General features: G+C 40.3%; 2 protein-coding genes across 3 annotated transcripts; one reads left to right on the top strand and one right to left on the bottom strand.

Moving 5' to 3' along the window:
• Positions 1-435: 435 nt before the first annotated feature.
• On the bottom strand, positions 436-917 carry LOC144709491 (uncharacterized). Its single transcript, XM_078583062.1, has one exon. The coding sequence runs from the start codon at positions 890-892 to the stop codon at positions 569-571; it is 324 nt and encodes a 107-aa protein (XP_078439188.1). The 5' UTR covers positions 893-917; the 3' UTR covers positions 436-568.
• A 227-nt stretch (positions 918-1,144) lies between these two features.
• SMB (small nuclear ribonucleoprotein associated protein B) lies at positions 1,145-3,177 on the top strand. 2 transcript variants are annotated; one of them, XM_078583105.1, is made up of 2 exons: positions 1,145-2,065; positions 2,940-3,177. In XM_078583105.1, the coding sequence occupies exon 1, from the start codon at positions 1,206-1,208 to the stop codon at positions 2,052-2,054; it is 849 nt and encodes a 282-aa protein (XP_078439231.1). In that variant the 5' UTR covers positions 1,145-1,205; the 3' UTR covers positions 2,055-2,065; positions 2,940-3,177. The 2 variants fall into 2 exon arrangements, with proteins under 2 accessions (XP_078439231.1, XP_078439230.1); XM_078583104.1 differs by having other exon boundaries at positions 2,937-3,177.
• Positions 3,178-14,656: the final 11,479 nt, after the last annotated feature.

Genomic DNA, 14,656 nt, shown 5'->3' with positions numbered 1-14,656 from the left:
TTTCCGTCACGGTGACGGTGACGGCGTCACGGTGACGGTGACGTGACGGAACGAGGAAGAATGGACGCGTGACGAGTACGTGACGGAATTTTTCAAAATCCTTGGATGCTTGATGAGACGGTGAAGTGACGAACATTTCGTCACGTCACCGTTCGTCACGCTTCGTCATCAGTCCCGTCACGTACGGGGCGTCACGTCACTGACGTATTTCAAAATCATTCCCTCAAACCCGGCGGCTTATTTCTTCTCCGAACCATGGATTTTGTCGCGAAAGTTTGAATCTCTCTGTCGTATTGCAGGTGCCGTATCTGACCCGACGAACCCCGCCCCGTAAGACCTGTTCCACATGAGCCTTCATTCCGTCTGGCTCAACCGGCTCAGCTCATGGCTCAACCGGCTGATGATCATGATACTGATGACGATGATGCTGTCGCATATCAAACATTATCATATATTATTATTCGTTATCCATTTGGTTTAACTTCTCAGCCTCGTGACTCTCGCGTTTGTTAATGGTACAGCAAGAATGGGAGATAAACAGATGCTGATGATGATGGTGCAAGTTGGTCTAGCGCTCGAATCTGTGCAGGAATCCAGAGGGGTTGGCGTAAACGGCGGAAAAGGACCGGGCGAGAAACTCGGGCTCTTCAGCCCAGGGGGAGGAGCCCTGGTCCTCGAAGTTATCGGCGTAGCTGTCCTCGTCGTAGGCGGCCGGCGGCGCCGCCGCCGCCCTCCCGCGGCGCATCCGCCGCCAGAAGCCGTGCCACCGGCTCATCCGCCCGCGCCGCGGCTTCAGCTCCAGCGGCGCCGCCGCCTCTCCGCGGTCGTCGTCGCCGTAGAGCCTGCCGAACCGCCCGCCGCAGCCCACCGACGACGTCTTCTGCCGCAGCATTCTCTCGTTTCTCCCGTCTCCGCCGCGTCGCATGGCTCGCTCTTCTCCGTCATCAAGCTCTATTTATACCCTTTTTCACCGAGAGAGATTCCCGCGGCTATTTTAACGGTCAAAATAGCCTGCCCCGAACCGCTGGCGGGTTTGACCCCGTCCGATAACTCGACCCACGTTTTTCTCGTTAATGGAATGGCCCATTAACAAGGCCCAAACCCAGTTCCCTTTCTTGAAAGTTGTCCTAAAACCTCAAACCCTAGATCTCTCTTCTCCTTTCTTCCGGAGCAATTTCTCTTCCTCATCCGCGCGATCTTCGAAAATGTCGATGTCGAAGGGATCGAAGATGCTGCAGTACATCAACTACCGGATGCGAGTGACTATCCAAGACGGCCGGCAGCTGGTGGGCAAGTTCATGGCCTTCGATCGCCACATGAACCTCGTCCTCGGCGACTGCGAGGAGTTCAGGAAGTTGCCCCCGATCAAGGCGGCCAAGGCCCAGCAGGCGGGGGGCGGCGGCGCCGCCCCCAACGAGGCCCGCGAGGACCGCCGGACGTTGGGCCTCGTCCTGCTTCGCGGAGAGGAGGTCGTTTCCATGACCGTTGAAGGGCCTCCCCCGCCGGATGAGTCCCGCGCCAAGGCTGTCGGCGCCGCGGCCCTCGCCGGGCCTGGCGTGGGCCGCGCCGCCGGTCGCGGGATCCCGACCGCGCCGATGGTGCAGGCCCAGCCGGGGCTGGCCGGGCCAGTGCGCGGCGTCGGTGGGCCTGCCCCCGGCATGATGCAGCCGCAGCTGTCCCGCCCCCCGATGCCGCAGCTGTCCGCGCCGCCGGTGGCGTATCCGCAGCCGCCAGTGATGCGACCGCCGCCAGGCGGGTTGATGCCCGGATTCCCTGGACAGCCTCCGGCCATGGCCCGGGGACCGCCAGGGCCAATGCAGTTCCCCGGCCGGCCCGGCGTGCCCGGCGCGCCGCCGGCTCCTTACCCTGGACCGCCGCCGCAGTTCGGCCAGCGCTCCATGGTGCCGCCTCCACAGATGATGCGCGGGCCGCCGCCGCCACCGAGACCTGGCATGCCCCCTCCGCCTGGCGGGGGAATCCCTGTCTATGGGCCTCCGAGACCTGGAATGCCGCCTCCACCTCCGAATCCCCAGCAGAACCAGCCGCAGCAGTAGAAACTTTTCGCGTAAGATTGCTCTTTGATGATTGCGTTCATTTCAGGTCTACCCATCAAATGAATTCTGAAGTTTCTTGTTTTTTTTCTCTTCTCTTGACTGGCTGACAAATCTTGAATTTTCCCATTTCCTATGTCATTATTTTGTGAAACCTTTTTGCCTCTTGCGTTAAGAGCATATACAATTTGGTTTTGGAACGTTGATCAGTGAATGCCAGGTCTTACGATATGTGAATCAATAATCATACTTTCATTCATCCCTTGGAAAACTATGTATTCCATCGTTGAATTGTTAAGCAAATCTATTCTTCTTTTGGTTTTTGTGCACCGCACCCTACTGCACGGAGTGCCTTATTTTGTTTAGAAAGTTTGTAATTTGCCAATTACATCTGCGTCAACCAGAGATGGGTGCCCGAACTCTAATTTTTCACGGGGCTCAAAAATTTTAGTTCAATTTCCCATATTCTTGCATGTTGGCAGATGCACTTGGAAGACTCTGAAGTTGTGTTGAGTGCTGTTTTATTCTCATCACCTGACAAAGAGGCTTTTTTCCTTGCGAGATTAATTACATTTTCGCTAAATTACCCATATTTTATTTTACCAGTAATCCAGTTGGTGTGAATTAGGCCTCCTAATATTTTCGTTTGATTTTAAGAAAGGAAAAATGTAATTCTCTAAACTTTATGTTTGTTACCCAGCTCAGTCATTTCACTGTGCCTGACTCAATTTGTTTGAATCAAAAGCAATTGTTTTTTCTTAACATACACGACTCTTGAGAATTCTAGCTATTTAGGGGATTTTTCCTTTTTGAAAGTCTGACTTTTTTATCCCTTGGAAGTCCATGTATTGCTTATGTGGCCCTGATCCTCCTCTCCATGATCAGCAGAGGGCGTCTCCGCAGAAAGAGCGTGAAAACGATCTCGGAGCTGATAAGGTTGGGTCTGCGGGAAGGAAAGTTTCTTCACAAGGGGGAGTATTTGCTTGCAGTAGGAGCGTTGGAACTCCGTTGGATTCTCTGTTGACTTTTAGCCAGTTTTCTGACGTGTCCACTTAATGGGCCGCTTGTCCATTGTCCAAAATGGCCCAACTGCCCCATCTATACTTAGTTATCTCGCTCCTCTTCCCACATTGTGTTATATCTACCGGTATCCTCTTGGATCAAATCGAATCCAATTGATCTAATTCTAATGGGAAGTATAGATCAGGGATGAAGACGGAAAAATCGTCCCGCCCGATGGCATAGACAAAATTCGGGAGGAAATTTTGTCCTGGGGACCACCAGACGGGACGGTTTTTGTCCGGAAGACTGTCCGTCCGGATGACCCAGACGGTGGATGGACAAATTAGTAATTTAAGTCCTTGATTAAATTCCCCGAAAATTATATGGCTTTCCGAGAAAATGTGGAAAATTCAATACTTAAGCCGTCACTAATTATGAACAAAATTTATTTTTATACATGCTGTTATCATCTTATTATAGTAATTAATTGTGATAAATCAGTACTTTGACAAATAATTAGGGTATAATCTGATTTTCATATCCCATTTATCCTTTGATTAATTTCCCAAAAAGTGCAATAAAACTATATAGAGTTGTAGAAATTTCATTATTTAATACCCAGCATTATAAAATTATTTTTATTACAATGGTGTCTTTTTGCAAGTTAATTATTGAAATCTTTGTAAAACTTAATTACGAAAAGTTCAATAGAGTTTTACATAATAGAAAGTTGCGTTTAAATTTCATTATTTAAATTGCAGATAAATGTAGAAATTTCATTATTTAATCCCCAGATTTGTCAATCTTAAAAATAGTGTTTGAAGAAGTCATTTCCATTTTACGAAGATGGGTATTCCATCATGGAATTTCCATGGTTAAATATGTCACATGGTATGCATAATTGAACAGATATTTTGAATACTCTTATCTCCATCTAAAATTGAAATGGCAAAATATGTTGTAATAGAAAATTGTAGATATTTCTTATGTCCACCCTTTGAAATGTCCATTGGACTTAAAGAGAAAGCACACAGACTAAAATGTAAAAATTGTTTTTCAGAGTAGGACTAGATGTGGCGTTCATCCATCACATCAAAGGTGAACTAGAAAATAGGCAGCGCTTTTTCAGAATCTGAGACAAAATAATGATGTAGAGTTCACGCAGTCGTCCATCCCGCTCACTCAAAATCACCTTCATTGTGGTGTAGAATGGTGGTGTTGAGATGGCCTTCTCATCTCTCGCGGTTTTAGGTAGTCCACACTGAAACAAGATCAACGACAAAAGGAAACAAAATAAAATTGTTAATTCAAACATGAAAGAAGAATTTGAATGTGATCAATGGGCAACGAAGATTGATTGATGCAAATTGCTACTGATGGAAAATGATTGACTAGCTTTTTTAAAAATGTCTCATCCTATTTCTGAACGTAAAGGACAACTTTAAAAAGTTAGATTCAGAAAACGTTAAGGACAAAGTTAGATTCATTATTGAGGACATTGTTTCAGATGTAAAGATGGTATATCCTAAGCGTTATTTGATTATTTTCTTGATCAAAGTTGACAAAGATCCAGCTTAAGGTTCACTGAAGATTTGATTCATCAAGAAGATTTGATTCACGAATTAGATGCAAAATAAAAAATCTAGAATCCAATAAAAAAAATTTGTACAAACCAAATGGGTTAATTTCAGATCAAATGTCCGAAGTGAATATCAGATATACAATGCTTAAAACTTCAGTTCAGGAGTTCAGAATTGGCTCATTATCTATATAAAAAAAAGTTCAAAGGATATCCAATTCACTGAGCAGAAATCTTCTGAAGTTGCAGAAATGACTCATCCAAAGTTCCTGATTAACAACGTCCCTTTGTAGATTAGATCGGAATACATTTGGCAAAGCCAATATCTAGAATCTATGGAGATCAGAAATGAAATGTGCATGTAATGAAAGAGAAATTTGAAATTACACATCAGAAATATCTATTTTAATTTTCAGATAAGAAATAGGAGTTCCAAAATTTCATTTGGGAGACAAACATTTGACAAATGATTGTCGCATGAAGATTCAAAATCTCACATCAAAAACAAATTTGAAATTTGGGAAATGGAGATCAGAGAAAAATTCAAAATTGCAGATAATAAATGGATGTTTGAAATTTCACACTAGAAACAGAAGTTTGAGAAATTAAGATCAGATCAAAGAAACAGAAATTCAAAGTATCAGATCAGAGAGAGAGTTGGCATTGTAGGTGAAAGATCAATAATGAGCATTAAAGCTTAGGGACAGATTCAAAATTTCACATCAGAAATAGATATTCAAAATTGCAGATCAAAAAAAGAAATTTGAGAAATGCAGATCAGAGATAAGAAACAGAAATTCAAAATATCAGATCAGAGAGAGTTTTGGCATTGCAGGTGAAAGACATATATTTGCGAAATGAAGATCAGGGACAGACTTGAAATTGCATATCAGAAATAGATATTCAAAATTGCAGATAAGAAACATAAATTCGAGAAATGCAGAATAATGAGAAATTTAAATTGCAGTTCCATTGATAATTTCTAGATTATTTAAATTCACATATGAGGAAAGGTGAAAAAAGCAACAAGGATGGGGTACTAGCACGACTTACAGTAAACATTAGAACGTAGCAGCAACGTAAACCCGTCCACTGCCTTCCTATTTTTTTCCCCTTAATATTTTACATTGAAAGAAGAGAGTTAAGAAAAAGAAGCATGCTCACGCAGAGGTCAGAAAGCGATATAACATAACACACCAACACACGAGATGTCGTCGTCAATAGAGTCATCATCAGAGTTAGAGGAGTACTCGTCTACACGATGCAACCATGCCCGAAGCATCATCAACATCTCAATACGCGGTGATGCCTAGACCAACTGAAAAAAGCCGCTCCACCGGTGCATTGCTCGGGCTTATGACAAGAAATTGGCACGCAATTTTGGTCAAGTTCGAAAAGTATCATGTCCCGACTTCCTTCCACCAGCTTAGTAGATTATCTTCCTCCTCACTGCATGGGATGTTTAGATACTTATCCAGCTCTTTTCCGGGCATTGAGCATGGTCGCTGACCCCTGCACAGACGCGTATACCGCCACTTGGAGGATACATATTGTTGTGGACATCGACTTTCAGACGCTTTGCCCTGTTGCGAGTCACATTCAGTTGCTTTTGTATTAGAAATGCAGTTTAAAAGATCGCCAAGATAGGAAAGCACGTCTTGGCTATATGACGGATGCACAAAGTGTCTCTATCACCTTTCTGGTGTCTCTTTATCCTGTCTCTCTCAGTCTATCATTCTCTCTCTCTCTTGGTCTCTCTTTTTCTCCTGTCTATTTTAATCTCTCATTCTCTCTCTCTCTTTCTCTCTTCATTCTCATTTGTCTATCAGTCTCTCATTCTCTCTCTTGTTCTCTCTCTTGGCCTCTCTTCTTCTCAAGTCTATCTCAATGTCTTATTCTCTCTCTCTCTTGGTCTCTCTTTCTCTCCTGTCTATCTTGGTCTTTCATTCTCTCTCTTGGTCTTTCATTCTCTCTCTTGGTCTCTCTTTCCCTCCTCTCTCTCTCGGTCTCATTCTCTCTCTACCTCATCTCTCTCAACCTCTTTTTTCTCCCTCTCGACCTCTTTTTTCTCCCTCTCGATCTCTCTTTCTCTTCTTTCTCTATGTCTCTCTTTCTTTCTCTTATCTCTCTTTGTGTCTCTCTTTATCTTCTCTCTCTCCCTCCATCCCTCTCTCCCTCATCTTCTCTCTCTTGGTCTCTCTCCCTCTCTCTCTTCCTTTCTCTCTCTCTCATTCTCCCTTTATCTCACTCTCACTCTTCTATGTCTCAATGCCTTTCTTTCAGTCACTTTGTCTTGGTCTCTCTCTCATTCTCCCTCTTCTGTCTCTCAATGCCTTTCTTTCAGTCTATTTGTCTTGGTCTCTGTCTCTCTCTAATTCTCTCTTTCTCTCATTATAACTCTTGTGTCTCTCAATGCCTTTCTTTCAGTCTCTTTTTCTTGGTCTCTCTCTCTCTCTCATTCTCACTCTTCTGTCTCTCAACGCCTTTCTTTCAGTCTATTTGTCTTGGTCTCTATCTCTCTCTTATTCTCTCTTTCCCTCATTCTCACTCTCCTTTCTCTCAATGCCTTTCTTTCAGTCTCTCTCTCTCTCTCTCTCTCTCTCTCTCTCTCTCTCTCTCTCTCTCTCTCTCTCTCTCTCTCTCACACACACACACACACACACACACATATATATATATGAAGAGTGTGTGCCTCACTCTTCTGCCTCTAAATGAATCTCTTTCAGTCTCTCTGTCTTGGACTTTCTCTATCTTTTGATCTATCTTTCTCTCACTCTCACTCTTATGTCTCTCACTGACTCTCTTTCAGTCTCTCTGTCTTGGACTTTCTCTATCTTTTGTTTCTCTTTCTTTCACTCTCACACTTTTGTCTCTCACTGACTCTCTTTCAGTCTCTCTGTCTTGGGCTATCTTTCTCTATCTTTCCATCTCTCTTTCTCTCCCTCTCACTCTCACTCTTTTGTCTCTCAGTGGCTCTCTTTCAGTCTCTGTCTTGCTTTATCTTCCTCTATCTTTTGATTCCTCTTTCTCTCACTCTCACTCTTCTGTCTCTCACTGACTCTCTTTTATTCCCTCTATCTTGTTCTATCTTTCTCTATCTTTCCATCTCTCTTTCTCTCACTCTGGTGTCTCTCAGTGACTTTCTTTCAGTCCCTCTTTCTTGGTCCATCTTTCTCTATCTTTTGATCTCTCTTTCTCTTACTCTCACTCTTCTGTCTCTCAGTCTCTCTCTTTCAGTCTCTCTGTCTTGGTATATCTTTATCTTTTTACATCTCTCATTTTCTCACTCTCACTCTTGTGTCTCTCAGTTCCTCTCTTTCCATTTCTCATTCTTGGTCGATCTTTCTCTCTCTTTTGATCTATTTCTCAATGCCTCGCTCTCTATTGCTTCTTATCTCTCTCTCTCTTTTATCATCTAAAAATATGACACCACTGCCATCCGTAATTGCAATCCCATCATGTCTGATGTTGAGACCCTCCATTACCGTCATGTTACATATCGCCAATGTTTTATCATGCCATCTATCATGGTCACAAGGCTCTAAAACATCTTTCATCCCTATCATCTTATCCATCATGCTTTTGTCACTGTGAAGGGTGGCATATGTTGTTCCCTAACTTAGTGCCCCATACTAATCCTCTCACCTTTACTTTTCTTTTTACCCAGTCAAGAACCAAATATCAATCACCAAGCCCTAAAGCTTTGCTCTCTTGGAAGAAACCACACTCACTTGGGCATGAGACCATTGACAAATAGTGACAGAGGGATTTTGAAGAAGCACGTTAATGTTTGAATGAGCTGTTCAATTTTTCTAATATAAATGACCTACAAGCAAGAATGAGAAACAGTCAACCATCCTTTTGGGAGCTGAAATGTTGGGATTTTGAAGCCTTGTGTGACATGATCTGAGCTTGATTACATAATTATAAACAGAGAAAACCAAAAGCATCACCTTTTCATGGGCCAAATATGTGATCTACTAGTTCATTGAGTGAGCATCTTCAAGTCGTTTGGATGTCCAGCCCCTAAATGTATCTACAAAATCTTTGGAGTGATAGACTTTCTTTTATTTCGCTCAAATTATGTTTCCAGAAATCTAATATTATCTTCATCCAGCCTTACATAAGTAGCACCTAAGAAGAGGGAAAAAAGAAAGGGTGGCACAAAATCTAATATTATCTTCATCCAGTCTTACATAAGTAGCACCAAAGAAGAAGGAAAAAAGAACGGGTGGCACAAAATCTAATATTATCTTCATCCAGTCTTACATAAGTAGCACCTAAGAAGAGGGAAAAAAGAAAGGGTGGCACACATACTGACTTACACATATATCAAATGACATTGACCGAGATCTATTGATATTTTTTGTTAATTCCAATAAATATCACAAGGAAAGGTCGCAAAAGTCCTCGTCCCTGTTAACATTAAATAAATGTCCCCAAATTTAGGGTATATCCATCAAAGTTTGAAATATAGTGTGTGTGACCCTCTAGCCCCATGTTTTAGGCTAGTAATCACTTCACTGGCCTACTAGCCTTTATTTTGGCCAACCTTATTAATTAACTATATCAATTTATATATGAATTAATTAAGTATTTATTTAGCTCAATCAATTAGTTAAGTCATCAGGTTGTGAGGTGTCAAGTTATGCCTCGCGCTCCAGAAGATAAAGGAGTATGTCAACTCTCTCGTAGAACATTAACCATCATAATTTTGCACGAGAATTCTAAATGACTAAGGGCATGGTTAGTAATGATTGGTCATCTATAGTTAATTTGTCAACATAAACCTAATTGGAAATCTTATTTAGTATTGATGCATGGAGAAATCATCAGAGAATACCTTCTACAACATTTCTACTACACTGATCAAGGATGTATTTTCATATTCTTTCTCTAATCAATTTCCTCTATTATTGACGACATGTGATGCCATCTTGACCTCACAATCACCTTCATGGCCTTTTTGCTACATCCAGCCTAGGGTGGTTTGGAATATCATGGTTAAACACTCATATATCATAATCAAACCACAATTGTCCATCCACAAGGTATATTTGGTGTCTCGTGTCTAAGGGCCACTTACACAAACATGAGATGAATCAACCTCATTGCTGCTAGTTATGATGACAATTAGGGATTCATAAAAATCAATTCATTGAAATATTTTCCCAAATAGCACCCACTATCTATCATCAAATGCATCCACTCTAATGGTTATCAAAATGGTCAAACTCGTCGTTTGCGTGGGACTAGAAATTATTACTCTTTTTGGCCACTTTGATATATATTTTTAGTATCCTTCAATCAGGAAAATTCATGACATATGTTTGGAGAATCATGATCAGTTTTCTGGAAAATAAAACCGTACCAATCAAATTGTCTCAAAGAAATAAGAAGATGTACTTGTGGTTTTATGGAGAAGAGAGAGATGAGATAAAGATAATTAAAATAATGCCATTATAATATACATGTCTATACTCTCACAATTTCCCTGAAGGAGGAGCATAGAGATCAAATAAGCCCAGCCTACATGCAAAAGTGACATAAGGAGTAACACGTGGCCCTTAGTGAGGATGTCTTTCAAATGGTTTGACCCAACATGTGCAGTAGATATGAGGCCACAAATGATATGATACTGAATATCATGACAGTCGATCTCAACATGATTCATTCTCTCATGAAATTGAAGGTAGTTCACAATGAAAATGGTGATGTAATACAATACGACGGTGTCATCTATCGGATTACCTCACAGAAAATAAACGAGTGTAATGCCGTAGATGATTTATGCAATATTTTTAAAAAAATTAAAATAAGGAAGCGCAAAAATTTTTGCCGAATAGATCGAATGACAGAGAATGACACGAAAAGCCTAGGGTCAGTGCAGGCTCTCGATGACCGACAAATCTGTTCGAATGCAGACAAAGATGGGGAGGCAATCACTGCCCGTAAGTGGTCCCACCATCGTAGTTGACAAATCTACTCTGACACCAAGAAAGAAATCCTAATTTCAAGGAGAATTGTGGCTATTCCTAAGTAAAAGAACTCTCTTTGGCAAAGGACCGATGTTACCAACACTGAGAGAGATAATCACGCTGAAATAAAGGGGAGTGATGAGAATGGTTGACCTGTGAGTGGTGAATTTTTCAAGACGACAGTGACGTCGTGAATATCACAAGAATCTGGCTTTGTCGGCATGAGGAAGGCTCTTCCGTCCACTCCAATTAGATGAGAACAGTAGGTCAGAATACCCAATTGACGGAGAGGAGGCTTTGGCAGGATTGACCAATGATGGAAATCTCGTTCAGCAAAAACAATAAGGATTCCCAAAAGCAGCAAGTAATCCAAGTTCCCGTTGATTAAATAACCAAATTCGTAGGTATTCCTAGGTGTTGAGATGGAGATGCCTGCAGACGAAAAATCGCCAGACCAAAAACAATCCCAAATTGAAATATTATGATTCAGTGTTGCAATATTAATTCCGTCCTATTCGTGCTGCTTCCACTACAATGCAATCGAAATCAATAACAAGCCAGTAGGATTTTGATGAATACAGTTTACTTCCACTGGTGAAGCACCGACGGTAGCAGTCCCCCTCCACAAGTCAATCGCCTCCAGCCTGTAGATCGTTGGTGATCAATGATCGATGATGAAGACAGAAATTCACTTCAGGAGCAAAACGATTGGAAGCTCCTGGTTCCAGAGACAGTTGAGGTTAAAAACTCAGGCGACGGTGACTTCTTCTCGCCGAAAAGTCATCGATAACTGCTACTTCTTCCACCTTGATCTGGGCGATGGTGACTGTTCTTCTCGGCTGTAACTACCTCTCACGATAGAACACAACACTAAAAGAATTGAAAGAAAGTGGAAAAAAACACAACACTCGAATTTCTGAAAATCTTCAAATGCCAAATCTGTTCTCCATTAAGGCATTGCCCTCTTTGTATAAGTGGATGCCTTAATGGGCCATTAGGGGAAAGGTCCAAGTGAGAGACCTTCCCCTAATGGGTCAATTAAAGAAAATTACATCAGAATAAAAACAAAGGCCTAAACAGGTGGCCCCCTTTGAAAGTCCTTACACATAAAGAAATACTTGAAATATGATGCATAATTTATCCAATTAGTCGTCAAGTCGTGTACTTATAGGTAGGGTTCTTTGCGTCGGCTCGGACGTCACGTCACGGTTGATGTCGAGCTTGAATAGGAGCTTCTCGATGGTCCTCCATCAAATGGCAGCTTGGTTGTCATAGAAAATAGGAACCACTCCGTAAATCCAAATACCAAACTTTGTAAGATGTGGAGGTACCCATCACATCTAAGTCATGTGACATGGCTCTATACTCAGTCTCTACACTTGATAGGGAGAAAACTCATTGTTTGTAACTCTCCTACGTCATAAGGTTGCCTCAAACATTTATGTGAAAACTAAAAGTTGAATTATGGTTCCCAAGATTATCTGCGTAGTTAGAATTAGAATATATCTCCACTCGAAGAGGACAGAAGTACAGGTGATATCTAGGTGAGTCACAATCAAAATATATGAGCTTTATAAACAAACAATGATAATATTTGGAATCTTCAAGTTGAGTTGCTCAAGGCAAATTAGGGTATTTATTTTAATATCATTTTAAATTGAACTTGCCTTTATCAAATAAAACATATAATTATTTAAAACTAATTCAGGTATGTCTCATGGTGAATGAGATCATCTTCATATGTAATGGTCTTTAGAGATGTGTTTAATTTATGAGATATAAGTAACGAAAGTAGGATGATAACATGAGTAATAAAATAAAGTTTTTATAGAGAAAAATATGTCAAACAATAGATAATAAAAATAAAAATATTTATTTGAGATAAGATGCTCTTCATTTATATTTTATTATTCTTTATAGAAGATGACAGTTGAGGATACTTGTGAGAAGAAAATTTTATTTATTGATACTATTATAATAAATAGAATAATATGGGTAGTAGAAAGGTATTTTTAAATATGAATTAATATATAGAAGTGATAAGATAGGGAGAGAAAGAAGGAACAAAAGTTTAATATATGATATCCCCTTTTATTTGATTGAAAGATATGTTATATGTGTTGTAGGAGAGCTAGGTATAGTAGTTAAAGAAATATTAAATTTTAGGGAGACAGTGAAACAAGTGCATTTTATTTTGAATAAAATATAAGAGGAAGAAGGGAAATGAAAGGGAATAATAATAATAAGGTATTAATTAAACGTATATACTGATGAGGTGAACATAAATTATATATTTGATCGGTTTTTAAGATCTAGATAGATAATGAGAAAAACTATATTTTTTAGGAGAATATAAGAAATTAAGTAGGGAGAGGGGGGAATAGATGATAATAAGGAATAATAAGATGGGTTAAGCTTCTATTAATACAAGATAATGAAGAGTAGATTACTTACATTAATAATGTGTATACAAATTTATTATTTTAAAAATGAAACTTTGGTCTTTTCTGAGAATATGAAGTCAAAGGAAATAAATTCAGAGAAAATTTAGTGAACCGCATGTGTTTGGTAAATGTCTCAAAGAGGATATTCAAAATATGATTACAGTCTTGATTAGACCTGAACTTAAACATCAAAGTATGATAAACATTGAAATATCTACTAGAAAAGTTCACGAATTACACTAGAATCATCCAAATAAAGACGAGCTCAGAATGGTATGTTGATCGGCATCCCCAAGCTTCAATGTGCATCTCTGTTCACATTCCCTACTGATGGTGCAAATTTGATATGTCCTTCCCTATTAGTGTACGACCTTTTGTTTAGTCTATCCTATGGCTCATTATCCTTGTCATTGGCCACAGATGAATCATGTGCCTACAAAAGAGAAAAAAAGTAATACAGGGCATTTTAGTCTTAGAGTGAAAACATCTTAAAGAAGATCCGGCAACAGAGATTATAAGTCTATAACTAAAGTTAGCCTATTACAACATGACTTTGGCCCATGCTAGCCGAGTCATTTTTTATTTCTTTGTTTCATAAGGTCATGGCCCAACTCCTTAGTTTTGTCAACCTGGCCTGCCTAAAGCTTAATGAGTAGATGTTAATCCCATATTGAAAATCATTATAGGAAGAATTGTTATATAAGTTCAATTTGAAAATCATATTGAACAAAAAATTCTCCTTGCCAGTGTGTGGGCTCTACCTTGACCACGGGCCCTACTAGGCCACTACACCTTAGCTCTTGTGTACCAAGGCCATTTTTGGATTTGTAGTGCTAGTTCATTGGTGCAACACTTGCTTGTGCGCCAACACTTGTTGATTGTCGGTTGGCTCTAGCATGGTTATGCTCACTGGCCTATGGCTGGCTTGAGCACTATTGTGCCTAGGTGGATATGTTGCTGGATGGCATGAGAAAAGCCCATTTTTTGCTTCTTCTCTCTCCTCTACTTTAATTTCAATCCAACTCTAAAATATATACCTTTAGAGAAGAATTATGTGGCATGTTAAAATCCTTTTATCAAAATAATCTTGATTCCATGATATAAAATATTGAATCTGAAAATCATCCAAATTTACTAATAAAAAACGTAAATTTAGCACCATGTCCTAATTAATCCATCAAATGTAATGTCCCATTAAAATGATAATATATTGACATAAAGATGCCAAAAATAACCCTAAAAGGTCAAACTAGATTCATCAAGAGTGGAAAATGAATCTCTTAAATTTGGCTTATTCTAGATAGGGGAAAATAGATGACCTGCCTCTCGGAGTAGATCAAAGACATACATCACATGTTTAAGGACCAATTGACAAACTCAATGCCAAGGAAATACTTGGGATCTCTAGTCTTAAACGGTCATGTGCTGATGCAAAAATGCACTGACATCCTTGATCATAGAACAATCATTCCATGTAATCAGCATAATATTAACATATACATCAAGAATGATGCACCTTGTAGAATTGGTTTACTAGAAGACTGGAGATCCACCTTGCATGTATAGAACCCGTGCTTGTGAATAAGGTCAAGGAACTTGGTG

Source organism: Wolffia australiana, chromosome 11 (genome assembly GCF_029677425.1).
Source record: "Wolffia australiana isolate 7733 chromosome 11, ASM2967742v1".
NCBI lineage: Eukaryota > Viridiplantae > Streptophyta > Magnoliopsida > Alismatales > Araceae > Wolffia > Wolffia australiana.
This window is presented reverse-complemented; position numbering and strand designations above follow the sequence as displayed.

Excerpts from the sequence above, each read along its gene's own strand:
- LOC144709491 (XM_078583062.1), bottom strand. The coding sequence starts at position 892 with ATGCTGCGGCAGAAGACGTCGTCGGTGGGCTGCGGCGGGCGGTTCGGC.
- SMB (XM_078583105.1), top strand. The coding sequence starts at position 1,206 with ATGTCGATGTCGAAGGGATCGAAGATGCTGCAGTACATCAACTACCGG.